The sequence below is a fragment of the Cyrtonyx montezumae genome, unplaced genomic scaffold, assembly GCF_038088225.1.
Source record: "Cyrtonyx montezumae isolate F1298 unplaced genomic scaffold, pur_monq_1.0 scaffold_2, whole genome shotgun sequence".
NCBI lineage: Eukaryota > Metazoa > Chordata > Aves > Galliformes > Odontophoridae > Cyrtonyx > Cyrtonyx montezumae.
Genome location: NW_027071936.1, coordinates 32,597,369 through 32,612,766, shown reverse-complemented (window position 1 = coordinate 32,612,766; position 15,398 = coordinate 32,597,369). Strand labels below are relative to the sequence as shown.

Here is a 15,398-nt window from a genome sequence, read left to right as displayed (position 1 = left end):
AGCAATTGAAACAGCACTAGTGAACGTGAACCAAGTAAAACTGATTAATTTACCTTCACCAAGATAAGCAAAACACTGAATCAATAACAGTGACAGCCAAGATATCCAAGGAAGCTTTGATGCTTCCTGCTAAATATCACAACTGCAGCATTACTCACACGCAGAATGTTCATTTAAGTGTGAAATTCAAATCTACCACTTTTCACACAGAAGCTATGAGAATTAAGCTAAGCTGAAAAATGCTTAAATTCAATTGCTTGCCCTCTGAGATTGAACTCAATGCAAACACTGCAGGTCCAGTTTTCACACCTGGAGCACAAATACCAATATTCCAAATACAGGGGGTAGTAAGTACTTGGGCTATGAGTTACGCTCATTTACACTACGGTAAATAAAAAAAAAAGCTGTCCTGAAATTCCTGTAAATCAAAGATGTGAAAATCAAGGTCAGAACTTCAGAGTTCATTTCCTCTGAAAGCGTAGATGTCTCACCAATTTATTAAGAAAAAGGGTGATAGAGTACTGGCACAGGCTGCCCAGGAAGGTTGTGGAATCTCCTTCTCTGGAGATACTCAAAACCTGCCTGGACACTTACCTGTACAGCCTGCTGTGGGGAGACTGCTTTGCAGGTGGTTGGACTAGATGATCTCTAGAGATCCCTTTCAACTCCCACAACTCTATGATTCTGTAGTGACACCTGTGCAACCTCATTGATCTTGTGAGTTTGTTAATACCCTTTTAAACTAAGCTTAGAAACAAAATACATGGATACACCAATAAATTAATCTAGTTCATGTCTACTCACCACTTACGTTGTGGAAATGAGATAAAAAAACTTCACAGTACTCCTACCACAAATGTGTGCACCTTCAAACGTGCACACAGTTCTAATTCTGAGAAATAATACCTGCTTTAAATGAAGTACAACAACTTCACTGGATTAAATTAACAACCTAAGTCCGTTAGGGAAAACCTGAGCTGAGAAGTGATCTTTCCTTTGCTCAGCACTGTGAGGCCACATTTGGAGGACTGAATCCAGCTCTAGGCTCTCCAGTACCAGAGCTACAGACATCCTGGAGACCATCCAGCACAAGGTCAGCAGAATGTTCCATGATTTGGAGCAACTGATGCATGAGGAAAGGCCAAATTAACTGGAGAAGAAAAGGATCAGGGAGGCTCAGTAATCTGTTTAAACACTTGTTAAGAGGGAATGAAAAAAACAGAACCAAAAAAGACAGAACCAGGCTCTAGCCAGTAATACCCAGTGACAGGCCAAGAACCATAGGGCTCAAACAGAAATGCAGGAAACTGTTAAAAACTAAGAAAACCTTTCTTGCAGTAATGGTAGTCAACAGTACAACAGATTGTACAGTGAGGCTGTAAAGCTTCTTTATTTGAGTATATTAAAAACCATACTGGATACAAACACAGACAACCTGTTTCACATGAACATACAAGGGACTAAACTCTATGAACTTGAGGATCCAGCAGGCTCACTAAGTATAATGCTATACAGCAATGGAAAGCACAGCGATAATAGTGGGGTGGCAAAGGCTCAGGCTGCAGCAAGCAAGGATAAACCAAAAAAGCCAACAACAAAAAAACTACTTACTATTAGAAGGCTTCAAATACACACAGATCTCCAGTAAGAGAATCTTGCCACTACCGCCAGTCCTTAAATGAGGTCTGGAAAAGGGTGGGTCCTGGCTCCATCCCTTCCAGTCACTAGGTACATTGCATGCACCTGAGCTCCCCTGGGTTGGCCCTGCCTTCCCACCAGGTGCTCAATCACTGGTTCTCAATAAACTGGTGCTCAATAAACTGGCTGTTTAGTCTGGAGAAGAGAAGGCTTAGGGGAGACATTATGGTTTTCTGCAACTGCCTGAACTGGCTGTGGTGAGATGGAGTCTACCTCATTTTCTGGGTAACAGCAGTACAAGACAAGAAGGAATGGTCTTAAGTTGTGCCAGAGCAGGTTCAGGTTGAGGTATTAGGAAATGTTTCCTCTCAGAAAGAATGGTGCTACTTTGGCACAGGCTGCCCAGGGAGATGGTGGAGTCGCTGTCCCTGGAGGTGTTCCAGAAAAGGATGGATGTGGCACTGAGACTAGAGCATGGGTTGGTGGCTGGCCTAAATGATCTTAGTGGTCTTTCCAACCTTAATGATTCTATGATAATCAGCCACCTAGCAGCAATGAGTGAGACGTACCAGACTTTACCGTACTTTTGCCTAGAGGAAAAGTTGCAAATGTTAAATCAGCATAAAGGAACAAAAATGCTTCACGTGTTGTACCATGTGATGAAACAGAGCAAGATGGCCTTTGCAGTCTTACACCAGTATTCTTTTAGACTAAATATTTTTGATGATGCTCAAGTGTCCTAATCTGAAAATTTAAAACCAACATGGAGAAACTGGCAAAACGTGCCCCAGCTTGCAGAATCCTGATGTCTCTGAAGCGCCCCTCGTGTTTTGGATTGAACTAACTTAAGTGTGTTAATAAGGTTTAAAAAGATAAAAGCTAGTATTCTGTGTGAGAAAAGGCTGCGTTCTGATATGGGTTAGGGTATGAAGGGTTTTGGCCCCAGCTGATTTCCCGTTGGCAGGCGGAGTGCCCACCGCCAGGGGGCGCCCGTCCAGCAGGAGGCGGGAGCTTGGCGCCCCGCGCTTACGCACTACCGCCCTTCACCCTCCGCCGCCGCGTGCCGATGACGTAATCGCAGCGCGCGGCTACCGCGCCGAGCTGGCGCCGCGTTCCGCCATGAAGGAGACTCCGCTATCGAACTGCGAGCGGCGCTTCGTGCTGCACTCTCTCCAGGAGAGGAAGGTGCGGCGCCGGGCGCTCCTCCCCGTACCCTTCCCCCATCCCTGCCCGCTGCGGCCGCCCCTGGCCCGGCGTGGTGCCGTGACCGTCCCGTATATGTATGTGTATCCTCCCGCAGCGGCTGGACGGGCGGCAGTGCTACGATTACCGCAACGTGCGCATCTCCTTCGGGCCCGAGCATGGCTGCTGCGTGGTGGAGCTGGGCAAGACCAGGTGCGGCGGCAGAACGCGCGTTGCGGTGCGCGGGGATGGGGCAGCCGCGGCGATCTGGGCACGCAGTGCCAGCGCCTCGCTGCCTCCGAGTGAAGGAGCTGGCTTCTGACGTCTAGCCTAAAGCCCCTGTTAAAAACGCACACGCGGGTTCTTTTGTATTTTATTTCCGCTGCTAGGTGTTTTCCTGCTAAACTCTGTAGCCCGGCCATTTATTTCTTCCTGCAGGGTTCTTGGGCAAGTCTCATGTGAACTTGTTCCTCCGAAGCCAAATCGGGCTACAGAAGGTATACTTTTCTGTAACCTTGAGCTCTCACCGATGGCTGCACCTGGCTTTGAGCCTGGCAGGTATGTAGCTTTCTTAAAAAGTCAAAATGAGGGTGATGTTCTAAAACACACAAGTGTGCAGGCCGATTATGTTTAATTTGGGTTAATTTTGTTTGAACAGGCAGACCGAGTTATTGGTGAAATCGAACAGACTCATAGAACGATGCCTGAGAAATTCCAAATGTATAGACACTGAATCTCTCTGCGTTGTTGCTGGTGAAAAGGTAGGGGGTAAACTGCCAGTTTGAAATGTTATCAGAGTCACCAAGGTTGGGGAAGACCTCCAAGATCATCCAGTCCAACCATCCACATACCTCCAATACTTCCCCACTAAGCCAAGTCCCTTAGTAAAACATCTAAACATTTCTTGAATTTAATCATATTTGAACATACTTGTCAGTTTCTTCAGGTGGTCTGTGTTTTTTGAATACTGGACTTATGAATGAGTGTATTTTTCTAATTTTATGGATATTTTTAACTTAATTTCTACATAGGCTTTTGAAATAGTTGGGACCTGTGTACTTGAATATATTTCTTTGCAAAACAAAGTTTAGTTCTACTTAACAGTTGTTCATTTTGTCAAAATTAACCACTGTTTATGTCCAGCACATGATGCCTTGCATATACCACAGTTTTTCATCCTAACTTCTTAAGCAAATACCTGAGGAATGTAAGCTGCTCCTTTTTATGGTTCAAAAACTGCAAGTGTCTTGGAAAAGCAATAGCTTCCATGGAATCGTGTTATGTGTTACTGAGCAGTTATGCATGGTTTTCCACAGGTCTGGCAAATTCGCTTGGACCTGCACCTGTTAAATCATGATGGTAACATTATTGATGCTGCTAGCATAGCAGGAATCGTGGCCCTGTGCCATTTTCGCAGACCAGATGTTTCTGTGCAAGGAAAAGAAGTAACAGTGGTAAGTCGTGCCAGGCTGCAGTAAGCCTCAGACCATAGGTAGTGCTGGTTTATGAAAGGAAATAATTAAATACTGATGTAAGCAGATAAACTCAAGATATTTTTAGGATAAGCATGTTTCTATTCAAAATGTAAAAGGATAGTGAAGCAAGCCTGCTGAGATTATTTCAGTTCCAATTTATGGGAATATGCTGTGTTTACCTCCATAAGTAGTAAACAAAAGGTGTAATTTTTTTTTGTTTTTTTGTTAATGTATAGGTGAGTAGACGTTTGTGGGTTTTTTCTTTCCTTTTTATTTGTTTAAATCTCTCTTATGCAATACATCCTTTTAAAATAGAGTTTCATAAATAATTGTCTTCTGGATCAATTCTTTCCTAAGTATTCTCCTGAGGAGCGTGATCCTGTGCCCCTGAGCATCCACCACATGCCTATTTGTGTCAGTTTTGCCTTCTTTCAGCAGGGGTAAGATATTTTTTAAGTCTTTCTGGACAAAAACTATCTCTTGTCAACTCTGCAAAATTGTTGGTACATAATGTTGTGAAAATACTCATGTTGGCAGATAGATTTCTTAACATATTCATATGTGTTCGGCACAGGGTGTGTGTAGCCAGCAGCTTTCACAGAAAGTTTTATTGGGGTAAGTCAAGCTCAGGCTCAAATTTATGTTGTCGTCTCACGTTAAAAACTTAATTCTAGGACATACTTGTTGGTGGATCCAAATGAGCGAGAGGAACGTGTAATGGATGGCCTCCTTGTAATTGCCATGAATAAACATCGTGAAATTTGTACCATCCAGTCTAGTGGAGGGATTATGCTATTAAAGGATCAGGTAAATGTTTCCATGATCAGTCTTTCTCTTAAATGTAAAATACTTCTTGGGCTGTAATCTTGGTGTAATATACTTAACATTTTGAAGCTAAGAAAACAATTATCTGTCTGATTTAATTGGAAAAGATGAAGTGTTTTCAGACCCAGTTGGGAGAGCATGCTGCTCTGAATTGTGCTGGAGAAGAGAGAGAGAAAAGGAACATTGCTTGGTCAGATGTGCACCTTTTTTCTTTATGATATGGCTGTAAATGACCTCAGGCTATGCTTCCATGAACAGATGGGTATTACCTGTTCATCATCTCATTGTGTATGCAGTTCCTTATACTTAGATACCAACTTTTAAGTATCTGTTCCTCCTACAATCTGTTCTTTGGCTCTATTTAAAAAGAGTCTTGTTTTCATGATTCTAAACTGTTACTGTATTATGTAACAAACAGGTTCTGAGATGCAGTAAAATAACAGCTGTTAAGGTTGCAGAAATAACAGAACTAATTCAGAAAGCTTTGGAGAACGACCAGAAAGTTAGGTGAGTTTTTTGAGAAGGAATGGAGATGAGTATTTTTAAGAAATAATTTTCAAGTTAATGCCAGTTTGTAATAAGAACAGCGAGTTGTTTCTGTTTGTAATCACTTAAAATAGCAAGTATGTCCACACTCGAACTTTAAAAACATTCATAAATGTCCAATATCCTGAAATGCTGTCTGTCATTGAATGACTAGGAAAGAAGGTGGGAAGTTTGGCTTTGCAGAGTCTATACCAAATAAAAAGATCACTGCCTTCAAAATGGACAGCGCTGCTGTAGATACCAACAACGTGGAAGAACAAGCAGAAGAAATCATAACTAAAGCTGACCCTCCTTCAGAAATGTATGTTTTTTATTTATTATTTCAGGGAAAAAAACAAAGTCTTCCCATTATCTGTTAGCCCTACTCAAAGCTGCTAGAACACCCAAGCTATGTGATGGCTCAGGGTAGTTTCACATCCTGCAGAGGAAACATCAATGTTATGTTGATTTTTGGCTCTTAACTGCTTTTAGCTAACTTAACACAAAGTGCAAAATGGGGCCAAAGTAACTGGTTGTTACATTATTTGGAAGAGTACTCTTTCCTACTTCTCACTGAAGGCCTGGGGAGAAAAGTTACAGCTCAAAATCAACCATTTTGCCTTAAGAATACAGTGAGATTACTAGCTAACTCCATTTTCTTAACTACTTCAGTTTTGCCAAACCAATATTGCACACTCCTGGCACAGCCCAAATTGGGGAAGGAATAGAGAATGCCTGGGGAGACCTTGAAGAATCTGAGAGGGAAGAAGCAGCAGAAGAGGAAGGTGAAAGCAGTGGTATTGCTTTTGAATGCCAGAAAATAGAGGATTCAAGTATGATGAGTGAAGCTAAAGGTATTTATTTATCTTGATACCGCATACATTTATTTATATCACTTTTAAGTGTAAATTATTAGAATTAAAGAAAAGTGCATGATGTCCTTAGGAAGAAAACCATTGTAGCCAGTTTCTTTTTGAAAGTTATACTTGTTTGGTACTTTTGTTTTTCACCTATACATCTGTTTTCTCCAAAAGAAAGCTTGTTTTTCTGTAGTATATTGAAGAGCTTCAAATTAAGCACTAGTAGTTGTAAGCCTGTCTTTCCACTTCAGAGTAGAGTATCCCTTTAAAAGTGCTGCAGTTAATGATAACAGGTGTACATACAAATTGGATCAGTTTGTGAGTTTATTTTTTTTTCTCTAGATGAACCTATTGTACTATCTGACAGTGAAGAGGAAGAAGTTGTCATTCTGGAACCACAGGAAGTACCAAAGAAAACAAGGTAAACATCACGTGAAATTAAGAGGGGGAAGGAGTTGGTAAGGGATACTCGACTACAGGATTTTCACAGCCTGTGCTCAGAACTTTGCCAGTGCCAAGAACGTTCTTGGTTGATCAAGGACATTATATAGCAGAGTGAGGAAATCAGAATCTGTGCTAGTTTGCTCTGCTCCTAGGAGGCCGGTCACTGTGTGGTTGTAAATCAGACTCGTGGAAAGCCTTGGGTTAGAAGAGACCTTAAGAATCATCTAGTTCCAACCCCTCGCTGTGGGCAGGGTTACCACTCACTAGACGAGGTTGCCTAGGGCCCCATCCAGCCTGGCCACTTCCAGTTCAGGCAGTCATCTTTCAATAAAAGGAGGAGTGATGGGGTAAGAAGTTGTTGTGTGTTGTCCTTAAAAATACACTGGTCCAGCTCCATAGCAGTACTGCTGGCTGAGGCACGGCCCCACCACACTGAGCATGCAGCCTTCTGTGCTCTTCAGATGTCTGACTTGTCTTTATCACTCCAAAAGGAATGGGAGCATAAAGGTGACTTTGATTGAGATGCTCCATTACAGCAAATCTTAAGTTTTATCTCAAGCAAGTTAGTTTTACTGTTGTATCCTTACTTCAACCATGGTTACCCTCCTGTATTTAGAATGCTTTCTAGAAACTGAACTCAGTGAGTGTCCTGTTAAAGATGACAAAGCTGTTCTTTTGAAATTGAACTACTTAGTACAGTTACTTGATAAACAGTGTTATTTACTCTCAGACCACAGACCACCTTGAAACAAGAAAGCACAAGTAAGAAAACATTTAACAAAAAGAGGAGAAAGAAGAGAACTTCTCGTTAAAGCCACCCCTTTCTGTAATGCCAGAGAATGTGACATTTTCGTTTTATTACTGAACCTATTTTTGTAGGTAACTATTACCTCCCACCCCAAATCTGGTCCTGCTTCTTTGTATATTTTATGTAACTGTTGTACACAGCTTAAAATAAAAAGTTCATGTAAGTGAAAGTGGTAGCATCTGTCTGCAGCAGACTACTCACTAGTCCAACCTGAGTGACTCATACACGATGCAGTTCTGCTCAGAAGAAAAGAAGCTGTAGAACTTCCACACAGAGGCAACTCAAACCTCAGTAGTTGTTTGAAAAGTTTAATTAAATATTACATGCACAAACACGAATCCTTCTTGAGCTGTATTCAAAGTAGGCTCTGAATTTAAAATCTGGCAAAACAGAGGATGTCTCAAACCTGTCTGCTTTGTTTTGAAAACCAAGTAAATTAGAAACATGCACATATTGACAAGAGTAACGTAGGACTATTTTACATGTGACCTTAGTTTTACATGCCATACAAACAGGAGAGAAGTGGCTGTCACAGATACTACTTCCCAGCGTCTCTTTTAGAACTGAATGGAGGAAGGAAAAAAAAATTGCTCCCAGCCAACCTAAGCTTTAAGGAAGAGCAGAATGGGACAAACACAGAAAGCCCCATCCCTCAAGGAGCTAAACCAGTGCATTTCCTTATGTCAGTTTTTACCCTGTGAAGTTACTGTAGAGCACAAAAATAATTGAAGATGATTTCTTCTGCAACCCATTCCGCACGCAAATTGTTTCTTTTTCTCCAACAAGCCTTTAAGCTTTTTGAAGAACACAAACAGTATACTTTGCTACTACTGTTTGTCTCCTTTTCCTGTTTACCAGCTTACTCCCTTCATTCCCAGAGGCTGTATTTTGAAAGGGGAGAATGTACAGTGGATAGGCAAAACAGTAGTAGAGCACAGCCTAAGATATTATTTAATCAGAACTAGGAAGTGAGAACTAGAATGCCCCCATGTTAGCTTTGGAGAATGAAGAGATGGAAAAGAATGTTACTGCAGCTGTCAGCAAGCGTGGAGGAATACAGTCACACTCAGCAGAGATGCCAGCCTGTGACTAAGGCATTAAGGCTGTACAGGAAGTGGTATCTGATACTGGATGCTGAAAGCAAGGCCAAGGGAGCAAGGGAGACATTTTTTTCTGTGCTATGGGAACAACAAAAGAACAGCTCCCACTCAAAACAGCAAGGAGACATTTCATTAAGCAGCAAATTAATACTATAATACTGGTGTCCATTCACTTCAATGATACCTACTCTTTGGGGAAAATTTTAAAAGAAGCTTATGAATTAACTTCTCTTCCACTGTTCATGCTTCTTAGTGGTCTTGGAAGTTACCCAGCAGATGCCACAAGAAGGTGAAGGCAGAAGCCCATTTCTCGCAAAGAGCATTGTTATCTTCAAAGGATAGTGAGCAAAGCAGCTCTTTGATTTGACCTTCCGAGGTCAGCAGCTCACGTCACACCTGTGGCACACGTGTTTCTGTATATACATATTCCCTCTCCTGCAAGGGTAGAGCATTTCAAATACTAAGCACTAGCCATGATATACTGCACAGCCTTTCCCAACTGATTTTAGCTTTTCCAGTGGCAAGATACTGAAATTAAACTTACTGAAACTACTGAACAATGTGGTAGACCAACAAAATATGTCTCTTTGTTAAACATCAGAACATGTGTAAGAGTCCAAGCACATCCTGAAAAGCTTACATTAACCCAAAAGCAGTCCCTGCTGCATACTCTGTCTTGACTGCGTGAGCTGCTTGGCTACAGCAGTTTAGTAACCAAGTTAGTTCATGGAGGGCTCAGACCACAGAACAGGGTGGGGCAGAACAGTGAGCTTTCAGTAAGTGAAGCTGGATGTGTAAATGGTCTCACAGTAATGCACGTACACTGCTTGGTAGAGGGCTCCTGATTCTCAATTTTATTCTTTATTGCTTATAAATAGCCCACACCCACCGCTTCACACATACGTGGAACTTTTACTGCTAGGGGTGCAGATAACCACTGCTGAATCAACCTCAAGTTTTAAGGGGCACAGGTTTCGTAAGGCAGCCCTCGCCAAAAAGAACCAAAAGCTATGCTGATTTAAGGTGGTATTCCTACCAGGTTGTGATTTTAAGGTATTGGCAAGACTGCTCATTTGCAGGCGTAAAACTTGTTTATTTGCCAACCTGGAAATGGCTCAGTTAAATCCAGCACCTCCATGCATTCACATCTTCACATAAAGAACAGCAGGTACAGGGAGCATCACTCCGTTTATACAGGTTGAAGGTAGATGTCCATTTCATCAAATGACACTTGCATGATAGATTGTTCATGTAACAGTTAAAGTAACTAAGGAAAAATACGATCACTTGGTTTACATTTTTGCTGCATGCCACGGAAGGAATCCTTCCCAAGAGAGGGCTGTACAGAATTAGTACCATTCTGCACACAGCCTACCCGCACCAGAAGACACTGCCTCCTCTCCAGAGCATAGAGCAGCAGTTCACTCTCCTGCAGTATAATTGTTCCACCACCCCTAAAGGCACAAGCAGGCTGTAGGTTTATTCACTATGTAGACGGGCTGTTGGGAAAGCTAAAGGGTTAGTGGGAACTCCATGGGTTTAAAATTAGTATCAGTTTTACACTTTGACTAGAAAATAACTATAGTAAGACCACTTTGTACACGTAGTTTACTAGTTTCAGCTGTGCAGTTCCTGCAGCAGAGCATTGAACCTTTAATGATGAAGAGCTGGCAATCCATTAAAGAGAAATCAGGGCTTCCAGTAACCGGCACATCCCAGAGAGTCTCACAAAAGTCAGCAAGGTGTTCTCACAGCAATACAGTTTCTTCCAGTACTAGAGCTGTTGAGCCGTACTAAGTCTCAGCTTAGAATAGGGAGTATAAAAACGCTACAAATACCGCTGTGGAGTTCTAGTCCCTCTTACTTGGAAGGAGAAAAAGCCCTGTGATAATAATGCACTGCTAGTATTACTGTTAAGTCTTTTAATTAGATAAGCAGTCTCAGACTTGACTGGGTCTGCATGGTTAATTCTGTGCTTCAAGAGAACTTTCTTATAAAAACATAGCTACATATTTTAAGAAGAATGCATGTACAAAAGATTTACATTAAAACCACATAAAACTAACTTCAGAATTAAGCTCATCAAAGCAGGCATTAATATTCCGAGTAATCACACCTAGAACTTTGAACCATGTTTAAAAACTGTACATCATTTTCTTGTAATATACATCTACCTATTTAAAAGATAAGTCCCTTGATTATTACAAATCTAGTGCCTCTGGTGGGTCAATAAGCGATACTGCATGGTACCTAGAGAAGGGAAAAGAAAAAAGAGATGCAAGATGTAATCTTGCTCAAGTGCTCTCTGCTGTAAAAGATAACATGGATACTGCAGTAAAGCACATTCCTCGTGAGGCACAGCCAGCTGGAAACATTTTGGAGCTTGTCAGCCACCATGCCAACATGGATTTTTTGGACATTACATACACTCTGCTGCCTAGCAACAGAAGGAAGCTGAAGTCAGTACCTCCAGTTTCTACCTGACGGCTCAGGTAGTGGTTTGGGTAATGACAGCAGGCCTGGAGAACACGACTCGTTGCTCAACAAAGCACCTCACAAGGATCTGAGGGTCTCTTGAACCATTTCACTTACACGGCTTTGGTGCAACTTAGACTCTTCCCAAGTTAACCCACCCAGCCCCAGCGAAGCACAGGCAGAGCAGACCGGCTTACCACCCGTCTCCGCAGATACTTACTTTGTGCTCTTGTACTTTTCCCTTATGGACTGTTGCGTGTGTTGTGCTGCTTTGAGGTAGGTCTTGTGAAGGTCCATGAGGCAGGGCTTAATGTCGCCAAGGGTGTAGCCTGTCACCTTGCACAGAGATTCAGGCTGAGGAAAAAGGAAAAAAGGAGGAACACTGAAACATGTTCATGTCACTCTGGTGGAAGTTTTCAAGCTTCCTGTTGAAAATGTGTTGTCCCAGCATGCTGGCACTCTTACTACCTCAAGCACAAAGCTTAATGATGACTGCCCAGATTTAGATTTCAACTGTTCCTGCAGATCTACAGGAACCCTGAAAACAACCATATTCTTTACAGGGCAGAAGCATTCCTTGCCTCCATTATTTAGGCTTCCCGCCCATTCCCTCATCCCAAGGGAGCTGTGTACAGCTCTGAGTAGAAAGAAGGGAACACAATGCAACCACAGATGCCTCTGCCTTCCCAAAGAAAGTACATCCTTATCTTTCAAACACCGCAATCCCTCATTAACAGGTTACTGGTATGGAAGGGCTGCCAACTCCTGCAGCCCAGAACTCAGTAGTGTAGGCCCCAGCATTCAGAACTTCCTACATATACACTGAGCATACATACAGGTATGCAAAGGGTCAAGTTTTAGCGTTACATACCCAAGCTTGTCCAGTGATCGTATAGCTTGCTAGATGAAATGCTGCAGCAGCAATAACTGATGGCAAGTATTTCAAGTAAGGATCAGCATCAATTAGAGTCAGCTCTCCAAGATACTGCAAGGGAGACGAAAGAAAGTGAATCATCTGCTTACAAAAAGAAGAGCATTTAAGCAGCTTCGTTTAGACAGTAATTTAAGCTCCCAATCCTGCCATCAACTGGAACAGCTTATACCAGTTCCCACTAAGACTTGGCCTGAAGATCTATTACTTTGGATTAATGCTGATATTCTTCAAGACAAAGCTTACACATTAAAGCAGGCAATGGTGCAGAAAATGTGAGCATATACTATACCATCACTTGTGATTCTAAGACACAGAACAGCAACAGGACACAAGGAGAAAACACCCAAATATTTCTCTATTAACATCTACTGTTAGTTAATGTCCAGCACTGTTCTCATGCATTTTTCAATGCATTTATTTCATCTTTAGAGCCATCTAAAAATCAAGAAGGAAGAATTCTTGGTCTGACCAAGACAAAGGCTTTCTTTTAGGAGACAAAGGCTTTCTTTTAGGAACTCTGGTACTTGTGATACAATTAGGCTTTAAGATAACTTCATCTGAGATGCTGTGCTCTGCCAAGAAACTGCCTCTGGATGTAGAGCTCAGTGCTCGCTGAAGGAAAAAACAAAAATCTTTTCTGCCAAAGTGTGTGGGCAGGTGAATGTGTGGCAATTTTAGATGGGAACAAAGGTAATCGCAGAGAAACAAACCCAAGAACTAAAATTCAGCAGCCTTGGCCTGCTTTGAGTAAGCATTCACATTGAGCCAGGCCAGGTACAAGACTGCAAGAGTAACGGAATATCTCAAACAGCAGTTTGAATAGAACAAGCCATACAACATGCAACTTTCATATGTCTCCCAGACAGATTACACATTTGAATATATTAGGAGGGGGGAAGTCCAGTCCAAAAAGTCCTTTATCTCTTGTCTGTACAAACACAGCTCTTGTAAGGTGCATTCATAATGTCAGAACCCTACAGTTTCACAGACTTGAGCTCACAAGCCTTACCATTGATAAGCTCTCAACTTTAGAGTTGGTCTGCTGATGCAGGAAATACTGAGTGAGGAACTGGTTGATCGTTGGAGCTGCCAAATCAAATGACAAAACCTTCAAAATTAAGTGCTCCATCCTCAGAACTTGCTTCTTGTTGTAGGTGTCATCTGTGATGTAGACAAACTCTGCTACTTCAGGGGGGTAGATTTCCTCAAACTTCCTGCCATGAGAAAGAGAAGCAGTTAGGGACTAGACAATCAGGTAACCAGCAACACCAGTGTTCTAAATTAGGTTCTGACTTCTAAAGTAGCTAGATGCAGTGACTGAGCTAGTCCGCTGCACTCAGTTTGGTAAGTCTAGAATCACCCGAAGTTAAAGAGCTCCAAAAGCCTTTTATTTTGGGACTAAGTAATTTGGGACTGAGTTACTGAAATTCCAGAAGAAAACCAACTTTTCTTTTCATACACTTTCTCACTATTGCCTTAATTACTGTTGAGAAGCCTTTCGTTCCTGCATTCAGATATCCTCACACTTAGGCCAATCTATAAAGACAGCCTGGAATCTCACTTGCAGGGTTTCATGCGGGCTGCCAAGCTTTTATATATATATTTTTTTACACATTTTAACCCATTACGAAGCCTCTACTAGACAGTGTGACTACAAGCTATCTGATTTCCATCAGTATGAAACCAGCAGGTGGAATTTTCAATTAAGAAATCTCACTTACGATGCGAGCAGCATAGCCGCAGTACCCACAAGCTGAAGCTTTCCTCTCAAAACAGACATTGAAGAAAGAAATCTGTCAATGTAATTTACAGCTAAGTGCAGAGTTTCGTTCTGTAGCTTGTACTCTTCTCCAACTTCCACCAGCCAGTCCACCAGAATAGCCCGCATGTTGTTGGTGATGTCAGGCTGCTTCTTCATGTAGCCTATTTTAGGCTTGCATTTTACCTGCAGGTTCAGATAGCAGACAAGACTGAGTTTGGACTACGTGCCTGTAAGGAAGCAGCCACTTAGATTCCATTTACCACATCTAGAATGTTTTTAAGAGGTTGGAAATAAGCAAGGGTAAATCTGGACTGGGAAAGTTACATTTGTGTCATCTCCTTTCCAGCTCGCACTCAGTGCAGAGCGCAGCCAGCTTCCCGGCAGGAAGCACGAGAACTTATTTGCAGCCAGCTTTCCTTCAGTCACAGTCCTGGGATGCACTCAGCCCGAGCACGCAAACAAGGTGGCACCTCACCTCCATCTCCCTGAGGTACGTGTGGATGTCGCTGACGTAGTCCGGCACGTTGTTAACGTTGGCTCTTCTCTCTTCCGGTTCTGAAGTTATCGAGATATCCATGATACTTGGGGAATCTAAGCGGAAGGCGGCAACCGCGTTAACGCGGGGTGAGCCGGCACAGCGCTGCCGCGGTCCCGCCCGCAGGCCCGCGTTAGCCGAGGCATCGCTCAACGCGTTAGCGTCCGCAGCCCCCGCCGAGAAGGGCCGGGGAGCCCATCCCAGCCGCCCAGCACACCCCGTCCGCGGCCGCATTCCGCACGTGGGGCGCTCGGCCCGGGCGCCGCTTACCGAGGCTGAGCTCCATGGCGTTGCCAAGGGGCGCCAGAGGCCGCCGTTCCCCCACGGTCCCGAGGGCGGCCCGCAGCCCCAGTGCGACCGCCGCCTCATCCTGCTCCTTCTTCCTCTGGGGCCGCCGCCGCTCCTCGTCGGGCTCGTCCACATAGATGCTGAAAGGCTGCCGCTGCCCCGCCGCCGCGCCGTGGCCCTCTCCGTTCCGCGCCGCCTGCGAGAGCGGTCCGTCAGCGCGCCGTGACAGCCGCCCTGACAGCTGCCCGCCGCCCGCCGCCCGCCGCCCCAAGATGGCGCCCGCCCGCCCGCCCGCCGCTCACCTGCGACGCCAGCCCCGGCCGCGCCGGGCCGCCCCGCAGCAGCCCCAGCGCCACGCGGGTGCCGGCGGCGGGCGGTGGGGCTTTGGCGGCCGGGGGGACGTTCTCCTGGTTCTCCTGCTCCGCCAGCATGGCGGCGGCCGCGGGAGGAGGAGGAGGAGGAGGAGCGGGGAAAGGGAAAGGGCCGGCGGCGGCCGCGGAGCGCGGGGTGGGGCGCAGGGGCGGCTCGTGCCGCCGTCCCGCCGCCG

The 15,398-nt window shown here is 44.1% G+C and overlaps 2 protein-coding genes across 3 annotated transcripts in view; one reads left to right on the top strand and one right to left on the bottom strand.

Moving 5' to 3' along the window:
• Positions 1 to 2,748: 2,748 nt before the first annotated feature.
• The window catches only part of EXOSC9 (exosome component 9), a 127,558-nt gene continuing 114,908 nt past the window's right edge, over positions 2,749 to 15,398 (top strand). The window contains exons 1-12 of one of the 2 annotated variants that reach the window (XR_010622239.1): positions 2,749 to 2,823; positions 2,939 to 3,033; positions 3,259 to 3,378; positions 3,479 to 3,581; positions 4,137 to 4,274; positions 4,653 to 4,735; positions 4,970 to 5,102; positions 5,539 to 5,627; positions 5,821 to 5,967; positions 6,318 to 6,499; positions 6,848 to 6,926; positions 7,680 to 7,834. Coding sequence is in view for 1 of the 2 variants with exons in the window: in XM_065736840.1 (XP_065592912.1) it covers positions 2,758 to 2,823; positions 2,939 to 3,033; positions 3,259 to 3,378; positions 3,479 to 3,581; positions 4,137 to 4,274; positions 4,653 to 4,735; positions 4,970 to 5,102; positions 5,539 to 5,627; positions 5,821 to 5,967; positions 6,318 to 6,499; positions 6,848 to 6,926; positions 7,680 to 7,761 (1,317 nt within the window). In the remaining variant the exon portion in view is untranslated. Of the gene's footprint in view, positions 2,824 to 2,938; positions 3,034 to 3,258; positions 3,379 to 3,478; positions 3,582 to 4,136; positions 4,275 to 4,652; positions 4,736 to 4,969; positions 5,103 to 5,538; positions 5,628 to 5,820; positions 5,968 to 6,317; positions 6,500 to 6,847; positions 6,927 to 7,679; positions 7,927 to 15,398 lie in introns of those variants that run through there. The other variant, XM_065736840.1, reaches the window with a different exon arrangement.
• CCNA2 (cyclin A2) lies at positions 9,715 to 15,323 on the bottom strand. Its single transcript, XM_065736808.1, is given in 8 exon segments — positions 9,715 to 11,107; positions 11,553 to 11,686; positions 12,204 to 12,317; positions 13,276 to 13,480; positions 13,988 to 14,211; positions 14,504 to 14,619; positions 14,834 to 15,146; positions 15,148 to 15,323. Coding segments are annotated over 8 exon segments (1,290 nt in total). The 5' UTR covers positions 15,283 to 15,323; the 3' UTR covers positions 9,715 to 11,058.